The 19730-nt window shown below is 42.9% G+C and overlaps 3 protein-coding genes across 3 annotated transcripts in view; 2 read left to right on the top strand and 1 right to left on the bottom strand.

Annotated features, from left to right (window-relative positions):
* nt5dc1 (5'-nucleotidase domain containing 1) overlaps positions 1 to 9340 on the bottom strand; it is a 38007-nt gene extending 28667 nt beyond the window's left edge. Inside the window, exons 1-6 of the mRNA XM_084699261.1 lie at positions 8965 to 9340; positions 8271 to 8362; positions 7961 to 8032; positions 7764 to 7873; positions 7553 to 7632; positions 7381 to 7462 (exon numbers count right to left, since the gene is read on the bottom strand). Coding sequence (XP_084555387.1) covers positions 7381 to 7462; positions 7553 to 7632; positions 7764 to 7873; positions 7961 to 8032; positions 8271 to 8362; positions 8965 to 9099 — 571 coding nt within the window. The 5' untranslated portion in view covers positions 9100 to 9340. The remainder of the gene's footprint in view (positions 1 to 7380; positions 7463 to 7552; positions 7633 to 7763; positions 7874 to 7960; positions 8033 to 8270; positions 8363 to 8964) is intronic.
* Positions 1566 to 7325, top strand: col10a1b (collagen, type X, alpha 1b). Its single transcript, XM_084699259.1, has 3 exons — positions 1566 to 1678; positions 2058 to 2190; positions 4777 to 7325. The coding sequence occupies exons 2-3, from the start codon at positions 2073 to 2075 to the stop codon at positions 6633 to 6635; spliced, it is 1977 nt and encodes a 658-aa protein (XP_084555385.1). The 5' UTR covers positions 1566 to 1678; positions 2058 to 2072; the 3' UTR covers positions 6636 to 7325.
* A 164-nt stretch (positions 9341 to 9504) lies between the features above and the next one.
* frk (fyn-related Src family tyrosine kinase) lies at positions 9505 to 16061 on the top strand. Its single transcript, XM_084699260.1, has 8 exons — positions 9505 to 10413; positions 11127 to 11248; positions 11930 to 12093; positions 12369 to 12537; positions 12701 to 12859; positions 13958 to 14139; positions 14293 to 14461; positions 14718 to 16061. The coding sequence occupies exons 1-8, from the start codon at positions 10037 to 10039 to the stop codon at positions 14924 to 14926; spliced, it is 1551 nt and encodes a 516-aa protein (XP_084555386.1). The 5' UTR covers positions 9505 to 10036; the 3' UTR covers positions 14927 to 16061.
* Positions 16062 to 19730: the final 3669 nt, after the last annotated feature.

The following is a 19730-nucleotide window of genomic DNA, read 5'->3' as shown; positions in this document are numbered from 1 at the left end:
TTTATAGTGTCGTATATGGGTGATGGCCTTTAAACTGTTCCAGATCATTCTGAACCCCGGACGGTTCTTTCCAGGTCACAGGATGTGCATCTAGGTATTCATTTGCATGAAATGACTTTAGTATTATTTTAAATTGGGAGGAAACACCATAAGAAATATTTAGAACCCAAATAAAAACTCTTGTTATTGCCACTGCGTGGTAAAAGAAGCTTTCATGGCAAAAATGGGATGCTTGGTGCATAGCCAACCTAGCCACGGGCAACCTTGGTAAACCCTTGGAATTAAATGACAGAGTTGCGGGGGGTGGAGTCCACACTAAAAGACTTTGCAAGCTCCTTAAGGCCTGCTAAACTCAGAGTTCAAAATAATGTTAAAAAAAAAACTGGGTTCTGTATACCCATTGAAAATCCATGACTTGACAAATTCCAAAATATCAATAAAATTTATAGTTTGGGAGGGAAGTAATGAACAGGTGCAAATTGACAAACATGCAACACACAAAATTGAAGGTGGGCAATGAAATAAAATGTACAAGCTATGAGTAACCTGCGGCTCGCTGTCCATTTGATAGAATTCCATATTATCCTGGTTTACACACTTTTACAGGTAGTAACCCAAGGTGGAATCTACCTTGATTCTGATCTTTTGGTAAAGGAAATTCCGCCCCCTGGTGTACTGATCTCACACTGCGGTTTCATGAGGCACAGGCATCACTGAAAACTACATAAGCAATCCAGTTGACTGTAACCTCGACCAACTTAACTTTGAGTCACTACCTTAGTTACGAACGACTAACCAGTAAAATAGCACATTGCAAGACATTGATATTGCAGCTGCCATGCAACAATTTTCTATTAGCTTAGTTGAAATGTTGCAGGTCTCTCTGCTTCTCATAAATGTTAGACATCAAACTCTACAGTTGGGCCCATCTACTTGTGTTATTTATGTTACTGGGGTATTTGACTGCCCTGAGGGAAATCTATTTATCAAGGAACATGCTCACTCACTTTGTCACTTTGAGGCATTCCTACTAAAGCACTGATAGGCCAACTGTGAGCCCATTGTATTCAAGTTCAAGTCCTTTATTGTCAGATGTACAGAAAAACTCAAGGTCAGACTGGGCACTGACATTCTTAAGACAAGACAACGCAAAGCAACCTGGCATAACAAAACATTATTAAACAAGGAACCATATTTGTTTCCATCTTCAGTCACACAAAGCAACTGCGGTGAACTGTGGCCAGACAATAAAATATTGCTTTAGTTTTATTCATATAGCTCTGTACATCACTATCATACACATATGAAAGTAACTCAAGTCCACCAAACGTCAAATAACTATGCCAGCTGAAGTGTCTCTCTGTGGTGCTCAACTGAGAGAGGAGGAGGAGCCCAACGTTGCTCTAAACACCAGGAGGGAGACGGCCCATCATCCTAAAGAGACCAGCCGTCTCTGAGGACATGGCACCCTTCATTAAAGATGACATCACAGCAGGGAGGGGCCTTCCATAGTAAGTAGATGGTGTGTGATGATGGAGACTGGGGATGTATAAAAACCCAGAGCCCAGGGTTAAGAGCAGCAGCTGCAGCTCAGACAACAGACTCCACGTCTAAGGATATACAGCCCTGCAGTGGACAAACATCTTCCCCCCCCGTTCTTTGGAGACTAAACCCACAGGTACAGTAGGCGTTCGCCCTCCGGTCTTCTCCCTGTAACACTGTGACCTACTGCTGTCTTGCTGGCGGGGCGTGTGTGTGGGGGAATGTGAACACGGTACATTGGGTGAGGGGTTTGGCTTGGCTGACATGGTGGTGGTCGTTGACGATGAGAGGTGAGCAACACATAAGACCGGGAGACTAGACGACGTCATGAGGCCTACAATGTTTACTGGGTTGTACCTCTTTGCTAGTCTGAGCAATCAAAGCCGGCCGCTCCTGTGCATAACCTTGAAGTAAGCAGCACTGACAAGACCCTGACTAAATGTACTGTATATACTGTATGTATGAAGATGTCTGAAAAAAAAAGTCTGATTAGATTTGGCTGGTTTCCTTCCTAGGTTTAGCTTCTGAAGATGGACATTAGGGTGACAAGTGTTCTCCTCGTCCTCTTGGCCGTGGTGGAGGCAACACCAGAGAGATACTACCATGTGCAGAAAGTAGCCAAGCATGCTTACCCCACCAAGACTCAGAGTAAGTCCTCTTATCTCCTTATCAAACGTGAAGCTGGTCAGTTATTTACAATGTTAAATGACGTATATTTCCTTTATTTGAATCACTTTTCAAAAGCACTGACAATATTCAAAGTCGTTTTTCAAGGAAGACTGTTCAATGTTAAAAAAAAAATACCTTTGAAGGACTTTTTCAGTAGCAGATTTGCTTAAGAACATTGTTAAATCATAAAGTACAAAACTGAGATGTACCAAACACAAGATCATGATTGATCAAAATCCTTAAAAAAATTGAATGTTGTACAAATGTGTGTAGGCCTTCAACACAAATCTTTCTTGTTCATTGCATACAGTATTACAATAGCAAGTGAGCAAATCAATTTGATTTATTGATGTTTCTGATGATAGTCACTTGACCAAAGAAGATTTAAATTTGTATTATACCCTTCAGAGCAAAAATTCTGAAAATGTAATCCAAGTTGTTTCTGAAGACGTGACAGCCAATGGCAATTGTCACCTCTGTATGCCCTATTAAATCTTAGCAGCATGCTAAATAATTTGTTGGCCGTTAAAGCCTTACACTTAGTTCATGCTCAAGAAAATATTTATCCTCAAGAATATACAGAGTACTGTAATGACATGTCAAAAGCCCAATGTTGAAAGTAAGTGTGAAGAAATGTTCTGATGTGGTTTTAATGGTGTGTGTCCTTCAACATATAAATAGAAAAGTTTACCACAAAGTGAACAATACGAGCTGTCGAGCTTGGATTCAAAAACCTACTAAAACAGATGTTACCACGTTGCACTGGGCACACCCAATCAAACCACTTTAGCTGTTAAAACTGCACCAAAGCAAACACTAGGATGGAGAGAAACATCTTCCTATTTGAAGTGTGACAAAAGTAAAAGAGACACTGTCGCTCAACAGACAAATTACACCAAATCCCCAAATCTATCTGCTGTGTTTTATATGGATCAACACAATATAACATATTGTGCTCAACAAAAACTCAATTGAGTGTAGGTAGCATGACAGACAAATGACACATTTGAATGTACCTACTTTTAAGTCCTATGCTACGACAACTATACTAAACAACATCAAGGGTAAATTGCAGTCTACCCTACTTCCTTAACCAAAGTTCTTATTGTCACCTCCAGTTTGTGGGATTTGCCTCGGATGCCAAACCTAGTATTGGCGCACACTGCGCCCGTGAGGTTTTCAACATACTCTTTTGTGGCTTTAAAATTATATCCCCGTTTCTAAGCTTTTCCTTCTTAAATATCTCAATGTACTGTGGAGGATTTCACAACACAAAAAGTGGTGCTACTGTCAAAATACAATATATTTGTGGAATCCTTATGGAGTCTTATTCCATGCAGAATCACTTCATCACTCATCAATCAAATGTGAAGATTAGGTACATGTACATACAGAGGATGCACTGTACATTTGTCAACAGTATTTTTAAGAAAAATCATCCTCCTGACTTGTTTCAGAACTGGAATCCCAACAACATCCTGTGTTGACCTGACCTTCGTCTACTTCCTGAGAGTTCAAACTTAGGTGGTACAAATCATTCAAAGTGGTGCAAAAAACAGACCACTAATCATATACCATTCTACAGACAGTTTGAGTAATGAAAGGACTCAGCAGAATGCGGCCATCTTAAACTAAAATAAAAGTCTACAGTAGCTGAAAGTCTGTGCCTCAACATGGTAGATATGACCTCCTGGGTTTGTGGGAAAATCTCAGTAGACCGCTGCGGTTCCGACAACACTGCAGTGGGATGAGAATTCACTCCCCACAACCTCTCTCCATAATCACAGGAAGGGACTGCGTTCCCCAGGGTTTTAAATCAGGTTGCGGTGTTTCGTATGGAAATACCAACCCTTAGGTTAGTTACGGATTTGAGAACTGACAGAAAAGAAAGTGATGGGGTTTACAATACTGACAAATGTTTAAGTGAGAGGTGGCGTCTTTGGTAAATGGACTGCATTTATATAGCGCTTTTCTACCTTAGCGGTAAGAGGTAGAAAGCACTCAAGGCACTTTACAATGTTTTCCTCTCATTCACCCCTTCATACTCACACTCACACATACCGACGGCAGCGAGCTGCCATGCAAGGCGCCGGCCTGCCCATCAGGAGCAACTTGGGGTTCAGAGTCTTGCTCAAGGATACTTTGACACATGACCTAGGAGGAGTCGGGAATCGAACCGCCAACCATGCGATTAACAGACAACCCTCTCTACCCCCTGAGCCACAGCCGCCCCGTCTTTATGATTAACTATTTCAGCAACATTACAATCTGTGTCAATGGGACTAAAAAAGATGAATCGATGTGCAGCAACTGGTGCATGATATAATTAGATGTCAATATGAGCATGGTCATTAGATTCAAAGCTTTCCCATTCAACTGAAATCAATCTAGGGGCATCAGAGAGAACAAAATAAAAAGGGGGACAAGTCGTCCATGGAAAATACAGCTAACATATGAGCTACAAAACAATCTTTTAACAATAAAGTCATTTTGACTTCTTGTGTATGAAAGCCTAAACTAAAAAGCCACCTGGATCTCACTTAATCACATTTATCCATTCTTCAGCTGTGGCAGGTGAGCCTGGACCTCCAGGTGCCCCAGGTGAACCCGGACCAATGGGCCCACCTGGACCTTCTGGGAAGAGTGGTGTGGGACACCCTGGACCAAAGGGTCCACCTGGCCCCCCTGGACCAGCCGGCTATTCTTCATCTGGTAAGCCTGGCAACCCAGGTGGACCTGGAAAACCAGGTAGCAACGGCATCCCTGGAGAGAAAGGCCATACTGGGGCACCTGGAGCTATGGGTCCAAGAGGATCACCTGGCTCTCCAGGAAGTCCTGGACCAGCTGGACTCTCCTCCGTGGGCAAACCTGGCCCACACGGCTTACCTGGAGGAATGGGGCCAAGAGGTGAGCCCGGACTGAAAGGACATCCAGGTATTCCAGGTCTGCCAGGCCAGAAGGGTGAGACAGGACATGGTATCCCTGGAGCAAATGGCGCGAGAGGACCAGTGGGACCAATGGGTCCATCTGGTCAGCCTGGTCAGCCTGGCATTGGTAAATCTGGTGCACCTGGGTATCCTGGGGAACCTGGGAAGAGTGGCGCACCTGGTAGAGATGGAGTTCCAGGATCTATGGGTATGCAAGGGCCAAAGGGTCACACTGGGGCCCCCGGGGTGGGAGCACCAGGAAAGCCAGGTGAGAATGGTACCCCTGGTATGCCCGGGGGTATGGGAGTTAAAGGTCCCCAGGGACCCGCTGGGCAGCCTGGTTCACCTGGCATGCCAGGTGTTGGAAAACCAGGTACTCCTGGGCACCCAGGTGACAGAGGCGCTCCAGGTACATCAGGAACCACTGGTCAGAAGGGAGAGCCAGGCCCAACAGGTTTCACTGGTCAGCCAGGTGCTACTGGGCCTATGGGCCCTGCTGGTCCACAGGGTGCTAGAGGTTTCCAGGGAGAGTCAGGTGTGCAGGGACCAAAAGGTGATATTGGCCTGATGGGAGCCCCAGGGGCAAAGGGAACCAAGGGTGACCAGGGAGCTCAGGGTTACTCAGGTAAATCAGGTATCCCAGGTGCAGTGGGCCCTGCAGGCGCAAGAGGTGCTACCGGGCCTCAGGGCAACAAGGGTGAGCAGGGTCACACCGGTGCTACAGGTATTCCAGGCGCAATGGGCATACCAGGAGCAAAGGGACACACTGGTGCCCCTGGCCTTCCAGGGCAGAGAGGTGATAACGGCATCCCAGGGGCGATGGGACGAGTCGGGCCATCAGGTCCATCCGGGCCACCAGGCGCTAAGGGCCATCAAGGTCACCCAGGACCCCCTGGGCCTGCTGGGGCCATGGCCAAGGGAATCTCTGGTCCCCAGGGTCCACCTGGAGTTCCTGGGTCAAGAGGTAATGATGGTATCCCCGGCCCTTCCGGTCCTCCAGGCCCACCTGGTCCCCCTGGTGAAATGGTCTATCATCACGAGAAGAGCATGCCCGTAAAATCCCATGAGATCGTAATGCCTCACCATGAGATGATGAAGGCCCCTATGTCGGCCTTTAGTGCTGTTCTGACTCGGGCTTACCCCACAGCTGGGGCACCTATTCAGTTTAACCAGATTCTGTACAATGGGGAGCACCACTATGATCCTCACAGTGGAATGTTCACCTGCCAGGTGCCAGGCCTTTACTTCTTCTCTTATCATATGCATGTCAATGGTGCTAACGCATTGGTGGCCCTCTACAAAAATGAAGAGCCAATTATGTTCTCTTACGATGAGTACAACAAGGGCTTCCTGGATCAGTTGTCTGGGAGCACTGTGCTCATGCTGCAGGCCCATGACACAGTCTACATCCAGGTTCCTGATGAGGAGACCAATGGCATATTTGCAGCAGATAATGTTCACTGCTCTTTCTCTGGTTTCCTGATTGCCTCGACGTGATAACTGACTAAACAAAACTTCCAAATTAACAAAAACAAAAACAACTTCTTACAAATAGTCCTGTTTACAACTGGCAAAGAGTTTGGGTTGTAGAATAAAAGTAAATGAACAAAATATTCTACAAGTTTTTTTCTCATGCAGAACTGCAAAAGAAACATTATATTTTTTTGCCCAAAAATTGCACAAGCAGAGGCAGTCAGGCCCAGTCATAAACAGATGGTTTGAATTTAGGAATTCTTATCTCTATTCCCTTTTTTTTTAAATGTGTATTAAGGAGTTTCAATGCACGTCAAAGGTTTTAACATAAATCAAATGGTGCTCTAAACTGCATGTAACATTTACAGCAGATATTTTGTTTTCATTGTGTTTAATAAATGTCTCGCGTCTGAAAAGTTTTCACCTGTAATATATCTGCAAAAGAACTCATGCTTTTACTTTTGTGCTGTTGGTAAAACAAACAAAATGTCAAAATATATCCCTGAGGATGCAGTATGATATGTACAACTTATTGACCGAAACAAAGAAATAAAGTCTTGATTCCAAAGATATAAGAAACACTTTGTTCCTTGCTTTGTTGTGTTCCAAATTTGCAATTGAAATGTGAGAGTTTGAAAGTTGTAGCATACTTTAGACTCTAGGATATATTTCCCATTGTCCATTTAAGGTTTTAGAAAGTTAAGCATTTTGAAAGAAATAATGCAATAATAATATAATTATAATTATAAATAGAATGCAAAATGTTTACCTTTAAACGCTGATGTGTTGTAATTGTGGTCGATTGCTGCCAACATGTCTTTCCAGAAATCAGAATTAACTTCATTTCCACGCTGTTTATAAAAAGGAGAAATGATTTAAAAACAAGTAGAAATATAAATGAGCCGTAACTATGTAAGAAAACAGTCTTGAGAGATGTTTACCTTATGCAACATATCCACTACCCTTCCACAAAGAAGAGCCCCGGGAAGGTCAAAATAGTTGTCATAAAAATAGTATTTTGCTGCAGAAACATGGGACAAATTATTTGTTTTAATAGGTAGACGTTTTTAAATGTCACATACTGTACAAATATTGTTATTACACCTAAACAGAAATGTTATCTGAAAAGAGGTTAGAAGGAGGACCACGTACTAGATCTCGTGAAGGATGTATTGAGGCTATTGAAATGCTTCCATTCCCTTTGGGGCCCATAATGTTTGATGATCTCGTCTGTGCTGAGGTCATTGGTGCCATGAGTTGCTCTAATCAAATACAAAAACAAGTCGGTCAGGTTATCCAGTAATGACTTGTTTTGAATTGTCTATCATTCACAGCGAATACTAGTCTACCGTAAAACAGTTCCATCTTCTGCCAGCTTTACCAGGTTTCCATCCTCAAGGTCCACCACTAAGCCTTTAAAACTGAAGAGAATTGACGAACATCTGTTATCGATTGTACTGATAATCTATTACAATACATATACCATGTGCATTATCTATTACCCACTTGCTGTAACTGAGGCAGTCATTTATGGGGTACCTCGGATTTGCAAACTATAGTCAGTGTGTGTGTGTGTGTTTGTGTGTGTATGTGTGTGTCTGTGTGTGTGTGTGTGTGTGTATTAACACACAGTTCACCACTCCTCTCCTCATGACTCACCAGAAATCCCAGGTTGCTGGGGTTAGCGTCAGAAGATCCTTGTCATAGCCTTTGTGCTCCACCAGATAACTGGCAAAACTCTCATAGATCAGCTATCAGGGGAACAACATTAAATTGGGGGTTATTATGACTTAAATCATCTATCCACATGTGGAGTTGTTACATTTAGCTCATTCTTTTATAACATGACATCAAGTGAATGGTGACGGAAACCCCTTGTGGTAGTCGTGTTATTTATAAATTATTTCACTGTTTTATAAACTGAAAGATGTCATCAAGACGCAGTGTCACTGCTGTGTGATTCATAGCCACCATGGGCCCCAGTGACTTCTTGTTGTAGCATAGTATATGAATCCTGAAGCTTCATCGCTTAATTAGCACCTAGTTTGTCTCATGTGGAATTGAGGGTGAAACTGAAGCTCGTTTTTTTATTTACTTCAACAGTGCAGTTTACCTTTAGGCAACATGAAAGACCTGCTAGTCACGAAGAGCAGCATCTTCCTAAATATATGAACATACTGTCGGCTACAGCTACATATCCGCTAACTACTCCTTTAATGAAGCATTGTGCAAAGCTACCAGAACGGCAGAATAACTGGCAATGGATGAAACATGCAAAAAATTTGGCTAAAGGCTAGTCGAACTATCGTCTGCATTGTCAGTGAGGCTACAGTAACGAGCGACAGTAACTCACCCTAGACGTCTCCTTCAAATGGTATCGACAGAGAGTGTGATCCAAATCAAAACCAATAACATCACAGTCTGAAAGGCTAAAATATTCACTCATTGTAACGGGTGTGCTCTCTAATAAAGACGAAGCACTGTACATACAAGAACTTGCACGCCTGCACTGTGCGCAGCACAACTGTATGCGAGTGTGTCAATGTCAACGACGACTAGCCGCAACCAATGTATTTGCCGCTACGACAACACGTGGGTGCTGGCACAAAATGAAAAGGGGATTCCTCAAATCTTTGGCTACCCTGTTTAATGTATCGCTGTTATAAGAGTTGAAAATGAACACATCCATCAATTTTCATAATGTAAAGGCTTGTGGCGTGTCTGACTTGTCTTCCCATAAAATGTAGGCTACGGTGCGTGGTGGTACCGTAATATTTGGGGTAGTAGCGCATTCTTTTCTGTTTTTCCCCCCCTTTTTTTCAGGATTAGGCTCCACGAGATCATCAAGAAGGTGAAGGCTAGGTTCTCTAATGATACTTGTTGATCTATGTATCAAGTATCCTAATTAAAAATAAAGGCTGGGTAGCCTATGCCTTAGGCAACGTTTGATAAATTAACCCAAATCGTAAAGCTTCAAAATAAAAACATTCTAAAAACTTTTACCACAAATGGTACCTTAACACTTGTTTTTCCTGTGTAAAATGTGACAAGTTCCTGTCCTGTAATGAGTGATATTCCTGACACACCTCCACTGAAACCAGCAGCAGGTGGATGATGAGTGCAACAGGAAACGCGGTGAGTTTGAGACAAAGCTTTGGCTTGGGCACTTTATTTCATTGCAGTTGAGGGTGTGTACCTGCGATTTTATGGTCTCCCAGTCCAAAGACCAGGCAATGTGTTGCGGGAGCTGAATCTTTCCGATAATGGAAAGTTAACTACGTAAGGCAACTGTGGATTATAAATGCTCAAAGGGACTTCTATTCTTCTTTCTGTCACAAAAGGATAGCTATAGTGTGACATCGTGTTTTTTGTTTTTGTTTAGTTTGGTTTGGTTTAATATTTCAGTTTTTGGAGAGATCTTTACAATGGAAATTCGAGAAAGGATTTTGTTTTGCTGTCAGGCGACCTTTCCATGTTTTGATAAACAAACCTCAAACACTAACACCACACCAAAAAAGAAAGAAATCGTGATAATTAAAAATGATCATGCGATTGAACACATCCCTCGAGTTTTGCCACCAATACCCCCAGTAAGACCGGGGTATATTTATATTGCTCTCTACGACTACACCGCTCGAACGGAGGAGGACATAAGTTGTAATGCCGGGGACAAGTTGGAAGTGTTGAACAAAAGTGCTGGAGAATGGTGGTACGCAAAAGCGCTCACCGGGATTTCAGCTGGCAAGCAAGGTTACGTTCCTGCTAATTATGTGGCACCGGTGGAAAGTCTTGATGCCGAGCCGTAAGTAGCCTATCCTCGATATCATGTTGAATGTAGAATTGTATGGATGAGTTTTTTTGTGGCGTATGTAATTGAGTCAGGAGGAGAAAACAACAGGCTAAACTTTGTGTGTTCGGACTAACATTCCATTCCACTTGCCTTCTTTAGATATGTAACTGCACCAGTAACACGGCCTACATTGTTGACACTAATGCTGTAGAAAATAAAGGGCTATTTCACTCTCTGAATGTTAAGTGATTATACTAAAGTGTGTGGTCAGACAAGTTAATGATTGTCAATAACCAGGAAGCACAGTGTGTAGGTTAATAATTTTCAGAATCCTAAAGGAAAATACTTGTCTGAACCATACATTTCCAAACAAGATTCCAATCAATGTTTGAGGAATATTGTAGGATACAAATATTGTTTACATCCTACAAACAATGTTGTGTAAACCAAAACAGGGCTGCCTGGCAAACCATAGACAGAAACAGGTTAAGCAAGGGATCTGGGAAATGACAGTGAACCAACACTTTAATGTGGAAAATATTTGTCAGTCACATACTTTGTTTAATCAGTATTTTGGATGAATGTGGTTTCCACACTGTGAGGCCCATCAATAAGTTAATGAATGGAATGAATCAATAAATTTAAACAACTTAAACATTTCCCTCCATACCACCGCCTGTCTTACTGATTGCAGTGTCACAGTATGTCCTTATTTTTCTTTTCAGATGGTATTTTGCTGACACTAAGAGACTTGACGCAGAAAAGCTATTGTTGGCAGAGGGTAACAGCCATGGGTCATTCCTCATTAGACAATGTGAGAGCCAGATGGGGGAGTTATCACTTTCAGGTAATCTTATCACCCACACACACACACACACACACACACACACACACAATGAAAGGGTGTTGTAGGTAATAGCTACTGTACCTGAGGTATCTTCAGCTTATGTTCTCCTTAGATTTTGTTTTTCTGTGTGTGCGTGTGTGGTTTGTGTCAATATAAAGTGGGAAAGCTTCCTCATAAAAAATCTCTGCTGTAGCTAATCACTCTCTTCCAATCACCTAAGGTGATTCATGAAAAAGGATCAGGTTAAATAAACAGACACACTAACAACCCTTGCTCTTACAGTCTGCCCAAGGTGCACACACACTGGTCTGTCAGTTCCTGTTCAGTCCAAGGAGAGATGCCTATTCATTAACAGCGGGGCTGTAAACTTGGTTTCACTGTGCTCTAATCAGAAGGCTATCTGCCTGGCTACCACTCTTGTCCATTAATATGTTTCTAAACCATAAGTAATATGGCATCAAAAGGTTTTATCATGAACTCAGCACTTGCCAGTTCCCCGCTGATGTTCTATCAGTTTTGAAAACTTAGGTGCTTAGGTTTCCCTTAAGGAGATGTTCCGATGGGAGGGACATCATTGCATGTCAACAGACCTTGTGTGTTTACAGTGTGTTTGTAGATACAGCAATGTGCTGGCACTGCTCTTGAGTACACTACTCTAACAACTGTCTCTTTGTCTTTCAGTGTTGGACAAGGGTAAGGTGAAGCACTATAAACTGAAAAGATCGGACAACGGTACCTACTTTGTGTCGAGGATCAGAAACTTTGTAACTCTGAGAGAGTTGGTTGAACATTACTCAAAGCATGAGGATGGTCTTTGTGTGCGACTAGGCGAACCATGTAAAAAGGTAAAATTATCTCTCTAACCGGACACAATCAATGGTATTTTCTTAATGGTACTTGTGACTGTCTGGTCTCTGTGTTTTTCTGATTTTTGGACCATACTATGGGAATTCTCAAACTAAGACAATAAAATAATTTGGCAAATAGGGTTAGGAAAATGTATTTTCAATAAAATCCTTACACTGTACAGTATATTGCAGAGGTGCTGAAAACAATCTTGTGTAATGTACTGTATATTTGATAAAGCCCACATTCACGTTCACAATTATTCTTTATTTAGAGTGTGGCACCGCAGACCCATGGTTTGTCCTACAACACTGCAGACCACTGGGAGATCGAACGCAGCTCTGTTAGACTGTTGAATAAACTCGGAGCCGGACAGTTTGGAGAAGTCTTTGAAGGTGTATGGAACGACACCACATCAGTCGCAGTAAAGACCCTCAAACCAGGTAAACGGATTAACTCTTTAGGTCGGCCTGTGATTTCTGACCTGTGATGGAAAATGAGCCACAGCCCTTTTGCAACGGTGCAGCAGAGACACTGCGTTTGGTAAAATCCTGTCAGATCATGTCAGTCGCGTGTCATCGCATCTTTCTTTGACCATCTCCCCAGGCTCCATGGATCCTGAGGACTTCCTCAGAGAGGCCCAGATTATGAAGAAGCTCCGGCATCCTAAATTGATCCAGCTGTATGCTGTGTGTACCGTGGCTGAGCCCATCTACATCATCACTGAACTGATGAGTAACGGCAGCTTGCTGGAGTACCTGCAGAGTAAGACACACCCACATGCCCTCTGACCCCTACAACTAGCACAGCGCAGCAACCTCTTTCAATCAAACACAACTTTGATGCTATGGCGCTTGTCATGGGTTAACCAACAAGAGCAGATGTTTGTTTAACTTTACGACTAGCTTTCTTTATGGTTGTAGACACTTATCTGAAGACTATTATCTGAATGAGGAAATACTGCGTACAAATGTAACATCTGAGAACACGACAAGGATCCCAGATCCTTTTGACATGTGGATGTCTCTGCCGGGAACATCCACATTCTTTATTGCATAACTACATAGCATGAAGTGTGTAGACACTGGAGGGGGTGGGGTTTCTAATCACCCCACATGTAGCCCCTGGCTACTATGACAGCATGGGACTACATTGAGGAAACATTTTAAGCCCCTTCATTCTGTGAATCGGATGAGTCCTCCTGTGAATTGTTGTCCGAGTTCTGTCTACTGTCTGTCTCCCTCTCTTTGTTTCAGTTTGAGAAAGCATGTGCTTCAAACATCACCTCCTTGCTGTCAGTCTTTCTGTAGCAGTGGGTTGAGTAGAATGAGGAAATGAACTGCAGGACAGGCACCATTGAGTACAGATGTCTGTGTGTCTGTCAACCATGAGATAGCAAACCAAATTAATTTGAAGGTGTACAAAGAAGGGGGGGAAGTAAAAAAAATATTTTAAAAAACAGGTTCCTCGTATTATTAGGTTACAAGTTTTTGGGGGTCCATGGTCTGATGTTGGTTCTCCAGTGACTCTTTACAGTAATAATCTCTCATACTGTATATTGTACCCTGGCATGAAAAATGCTGTGTCATTGCGCATCAGAGAGATGGTCAACTCTGGTCATGTAGAATTGATGTCTGTGTCCCTGAGACTGTCTGGAACTGCATCCCCCATAATTCAACAGTGGCACAAACCCCCGTGGCCTGAACTCTGTCAAAGTCACAGAGTGCAGTCCATTGCACTGCTTGAGAACGCTCAACTTTCGAAACAACACTTGCATATATATCAAACCTTGGGATTTTTGAATGAGGTTGACACATCTGTGGCCGTCTCTCATGGTCCGACACGTCCTTCTGTCTCCCTCAGAGGACAAGGGGACGAAGCTTCGGATTTCTGACCAGATAGAGATGGCTGCCCAGGTGGCTGCTGGGATGGCCTACCTGGAGCTGCAGAACTACATCCACAGAGACCTAGCGGCCAGGAACGTCCTCGTGGGGGAAAACAACATCTGCAAGGTGGCAGACTTCGGCCTGGCCAGGGTCTTCATGGTGGGTCTCACTCCTTTTTTAAGTGTGATTTGCATGCACGTTGTTTCGATCCGTAACATTGAAACCGTATACCACAGCATTTTAATTGAATATTGATATCCTTTCTGGATCACATAATGTTTTTGTTTTTTTTGGTTCTTCTCTGCCCATTAGGACCAGAGTGACGAGAATGTTTATGAAGCGAGTGAGGGAACCAAGTTCCCTGTGAAGTGGACCGCACCAGAAGCCATTCACGGAAACAAGTTCTCTATCAAGTCGGATATCTGGTCCTTCGGCATCTTGCTGTACGAGATAATGACCTTTGGACAGATGCCTTATCCAAGTAAGATTTTTACACTGGTATATACATATACAATCTGTTTGTCATGCTGCAAATTGTATGAGCATGAGTCATCATACTCAGGTTCTGAACTGCAGGGTGTGCGGTAGATGATAAGGGTTCTAAAACTGGCCAGTTATTGTTTACATGTCAACTCCTCCAGAAATCGTCTAACTCTAACCTTAACCCCACACCAAACCCTTACCCTAACCGGCTTGGATGAGTGTTTTACATGTCTCTCATTGTTTCTGTCCTGCAGCCATGACCAACTATCAGGTGGTCCAGAGGCTTCCCACTGGGTACAGGATGTCCTGCCCACCCCACTGTCCCAAAGTGATGTACGAGATCATGGTGGACTGCTGGAAGGAGAATGAAATGGACCGGCCCACCTTTGAGACCCTCCAGTGGAAGCTGGAAGACTTCTTTGACCTGGACGTGAGTTCCTATGACGATGCCAACCGTTACTAGGACAACGCAGCAGGACAGGATGCTCTGTCATTGCCTGTAAATGTTCAAGATGTGGAGTTATTCCAACAATGCCAAAGTTTTAAGTTTATAGTTGTTTGTACACAGCATATAATAGCATAAATGTTTGTGTCATTTAACATCTAGCAGGTGAGCAAACATTTTGCTGGAGAGTTGTTGTCCAAGAAATGCAAAATGACTAGTTTCATAATGCATGTGTAAACAAACCATCTACATTGAGCAGAGCATATCAAGATAACTAGTACTGTATATACAGAAACCACTGTTCATCAAAAGACTGTCTGGGGAAACTGGGGAATCTTACTGACCGGTGTAAGTAGTTTCTGACACTCCCTAGTCCTGCTTTGTTTGTCAACTAAATGCACTTTGTAAAGGGGCGTTGCTGGGCAGCAGCTGAAACCTGTCTGCCTCTGGCACATCTCACTTACCAGACGCTCTCAGATAAGCTGTGAAACCAGCCTCCAGTCGATGAACCAGTTTGGTGAATACACAGCATAGCAGACATACTTCTAAAGAGTGTGTACAGTTGCCCGTCACAGTAGTCTGTACCTTGATTGAATGTTGGACGGCAGTTGTAGAATGTTGGAATGTGACGTCTTCCTTCCTTTCTGTAAGATGAGGCTCTTGTTTGGTCTTTTGACTGATGAGACTTTTCTCACTGGACTGGCAAGAGCACAATTTTAGTTAAACGTGGGGTGAAGATGACGACGACGATGATGACGATGATATGAGCTTATCATTACGTGTTTTCCAATTTAAAAGTGTCTGTCGTTTTTTCTACAGAAAGTGTTAAATTGATTACATCATCCCCATGAGTATGAGATTGTCTTCTTTAATGCATACAAATGATTCAGAAAACTATTTTCGTTATTCTCTTTGTTGGACGTTAATTTTAATTATTGATGTATTACGAGCCTTGTTGCATAAGTGTCTTTACTGGGATTGCCAATGCCAAATGTTGCCAAATGCTACCTAAAACCTTTTTAGAGTTAAATAATGTTGTAATTTTTCATCATAATAACATAACCTGGTTTGGTCAATGTGGCAAAATTATTGTGACGTTTTCTCTATTCCAATAAAGTACATTGCCACATGGTGGTGCTCACAGCTCACATTCTCCCTGTGTTCGGGCTTCTGATCATTTCACTTGCTCTTGTCTTGAGCTGAAACCCAACTGAACATAACAAATCCAGACACCACGAACCATCGGAAAAGGAAGACAAAACTCTCATAATTCTCAACAATATTTTCCAGATTAACTGGAGTTTGTGTTTCTTTTGTGCAGTAGTACCAACCAATATTTTCCTTTTTGTCAAACCATTCTCCTCTGTATAATATAGCTGGCTGGATATATAGATATATAGACACATAGACTGTTGTGGCTTTAGTGACCCCTGTGACCTCTTGAACATCTTGTGCCATCTAGGCATTCATCTAATGTTTTGCAGAATACCAACATAAGGTTACTATAATTACTTGGAATTTCGAGTATCTGTCTGGTCACAGATAACTATACCAATAAAGTGAATAATCAGACAGTATAGTTTTTTAGCTAGGTCAGGACATTAAAAAAATGTAGAAGATGGAAGTTTCACTCTGTACATTTTGTTTCCCCTGACATGTCCTGCTCTGAGAACTTGGGCATCGAGCACATTCCGTATGGGGTGTGACATGACTGTCTGGGAGGACAAGGCTGTGACTGGATGAAAACCAGCCCTTCACCTCTTTTCTCCACTTACTGCAACCCATTCTGTGAGGCACAACTGCAATCCGCTTCAAATGGCACCCTAGATCCTCTTCATGCTGCGTCTGTACAGTCTCAGCTTTTTACCCAGGACTCTCGATTACGTGTTTCTGATGCGAAGGCCCTTCACTGATGCATACAGTATACCAGGCTAATGACTCAGTAAGGTACATAGCCTCTGTTCCTCTCCACTTGGTTAGAATAAAATTGGTATTGAATAAGAATGAACTGTGCTGAAGTTCTGAACCATGTTGTTTGGGAAATAATGGCTATGTCGTTGTAAGTAGCTTACAAATGTGATCTAAAGTAAAGTAGGCAATGGCTTGAAACATTCTGTTATGATGAGCTGGATCGGAGAGAAAAAAAACCATTCAAATGATTCCAAATGCGATTGAAATGGTTAGCATCATTTGGCTATGTTGTTAAAGAGTATAAGTAGCCACATAGCATAATCAATCTTCCTATATAAGCATCTGAAAAAGCCCAGGGTTGGAGATCCACCATGGAAACTATCTGTCTGTTCTTGTTAAGAATGAAATTTCTCCACGTTTAACACTTTATGGTAACAGCCTATGTTTCCCTGTACATCATTGTAGATTCAAAGGAGATTTGACTGTGGTAATAAATTACAGGCAGACAAGGGTTGATTGCCCCTCAACAGAAAAACAAGTAGATGAGACAGGTTTAGGGAGAATTATTCAAATGAATTGCTCTTGTTTGCAGACAGAGGATGGGTGGGAGGATGTGATGCAGAGAAAGGGATTGATCATTATTTTTCCAGCCAACATATTTATGTGTACGGAGTTAATTCCTTCATCCATAGAGGCAAGCTTGGAGTTTCTCACCATGTCCTCCTCTCTCTCTCTGCAGGCCTTGATGATTGACTGTGACAGAATCTTAGTATGGGAAGAGGAACAGAACACATTTATAGCACAGCTCAAAACAGAGTTTAATTCAGCTCTGTGACTTACATGTCTTGCGTCAGCAGTAAGAGTGCCTCATATAAAAAAAATCTATTTGAGGGACAATAAAACTGTATTGAAGTAAAAAAAATCCCCTTTCATGGTTTAAAATTTGAAAAAATCTTATCATCACCATGAATCTTTGATTTTGTGCTTGGTTTTGAAAGAACATAAAAGGGAAATTGGTAAAAAGTTTTAACAGAATGACTAGTTTCTCCCAGATAGAACTGAATGTACAGTTTACAAAGATATTGTCTCCTTTCAGCCCTTCGGTCTGTGGATTTGACATCATTTAAATATGTAGCGTAACTCATGGCGAACACCATGGTAACGTCTTCATTGGGGAGACGTTCAACCTGGATTTTTGTATTATTGGTTTGTCTTCTGCAGGCACTGAGTGTTCTTCTCTATCATGTTTGGTGTGTTTTTTCTTTCACAAAATCAACCAGTCATTTAAAGTTTTATCTGGAAATGTCACTCTGTGTCTGAGGCACAAGCCCAGAGAAGAAAGACAATCAGGCTCTCTCTGTCACCATTCAAAGGCTGGCCTTTGCTTATCATAAAGAAAAGCACATGAAGGCTTTCACTGAAGTTCTCTAACGTGCTGGCCAAAGTGGAATTTCTGTATTTCGGAATAAAAGCACTGTAAATGCACTACCCTTTTGTAATGTAATAAGCTTCACAGTGTGTCACCCAAAATTTCAAATTTCTAAATGTTCGGTGGCTAAACGGCTCTCTGGGCTTTTACCAAGCTAACTCCCGCAGCTGAGAAAATGGTGCTAATTAAATGTGTTTGTATTGGTCAAATCATCCTGTTCAGACGGCATTCAGACATGCGTGTGCATTCTCCCTTCCTCTCACGCCAAATATTTGTTTATCCCAACCTTGATGAAATCAGAGGTTCTGTTGACATAAATGCAGAGATGGAGAGAGAACATTATTAACGAGTCATGTTTGTCTCCAGCTTTACAACCAAGAGTATGTACCAACACTCTCAGCCTTGCACAGAATTGGTTCCCTGAGTGTGAGTGGTGGTCAATATCTAATCCCGTAGAGTTTCTTTACACTGGTTTGATTTGATCAAGTCACCTGGGACTCCAAGCAACACACCAGCAACTACCTCTTAAGAAGCTTGAATGGAGTAAAAGAAACCAAGAACACGTATCCTCCAACAATTTAAAGTTAAAATTTAAACTTAAATTTAACTTAAAATCTGAGTACCAGTGGAACAGTGGAATCCTCACACACATAACTGACCACTCAATCAGTGGGGCCCATCCATTTACAGGTAACCTGTGCGACGATCCCCGTTGAGTCCAATTCATGAACGCCCTGTCTGTTTAGGGTTCTGAAGCGGAGGCTGAGTGTAATTATGTTAGTGGCGTGGGGGTCAGGGCGGGTTCATAAGGGCAGCCTGGGTGGGGACAGAGTCTGTCTGCGTGGGCATGGTGATGGATGGACTCCTCCTCGCCTGGTCACATTGATCCTCCAGGCCCTAATGGCCTGGAGAGAGGGCCAGGCCGGGAGCTTCTTCCCAGAGACGGATGACTCTCATCCACAGGCCCAGGCCCCACCATCACATCTTCATCAAGCATCGATTGGATTCCAGCGAGGATAAATGCCTCTCGGCAGTTGGCCGGTGGACGAGTTTCGGACGGCAAGCCGACCATGTGCTGGCTTTCATTAGCACAGCCACTGTGGTCCTGAGCCCCCATTAGGGACTCTTATTTAATTGTCTGTCCTTGTTGTGGGTCCAGAGCGGACTAGACTCGACAGGTGCTGCCTTTTCTTAAAGGTTACCACCAGTAAAACATCACAGCCTGTGGTAGGCTAGGCTAGGCTAGGCTAGGCATGCTGGGTTGGGCTGGCCTAGGCATGCTGGGTTGGGCTGGGTGCCACACTGATGTGATCTAGTCTGCTGAGGTGACTTGCTACTAGAGACAGTGACAGCTATCTCCCATAATGCTGCCATGAGCATCTGGAATGGCAACAAATGTGCACTCTAAAAACAGGCAATTTAATCAAAAGGTGCAAATGAAGACTGAGTCTCTGCTGTGCATCTGTGTCATGCAGCTGGAGG

This window comes from Hypomesus nipponensis, chromosome 6 (assembly GCF_054491055.1).
Source record: "Hypomesus nipponensis isolate SF chromosome 6, ASM5449105v1, whole genome shotgun sequence".
NCBI classification, from domain to species: domain Eukaryota; kingdom Metazoa; phylum Chordata; class Actinopteri; order Osmeriformes; family Osmeridae; genus Hypomesus; species Hypomesus nipponensis.
This window is presented reverse-complemented; position numbering and strand designations above follow the sequence as displayed.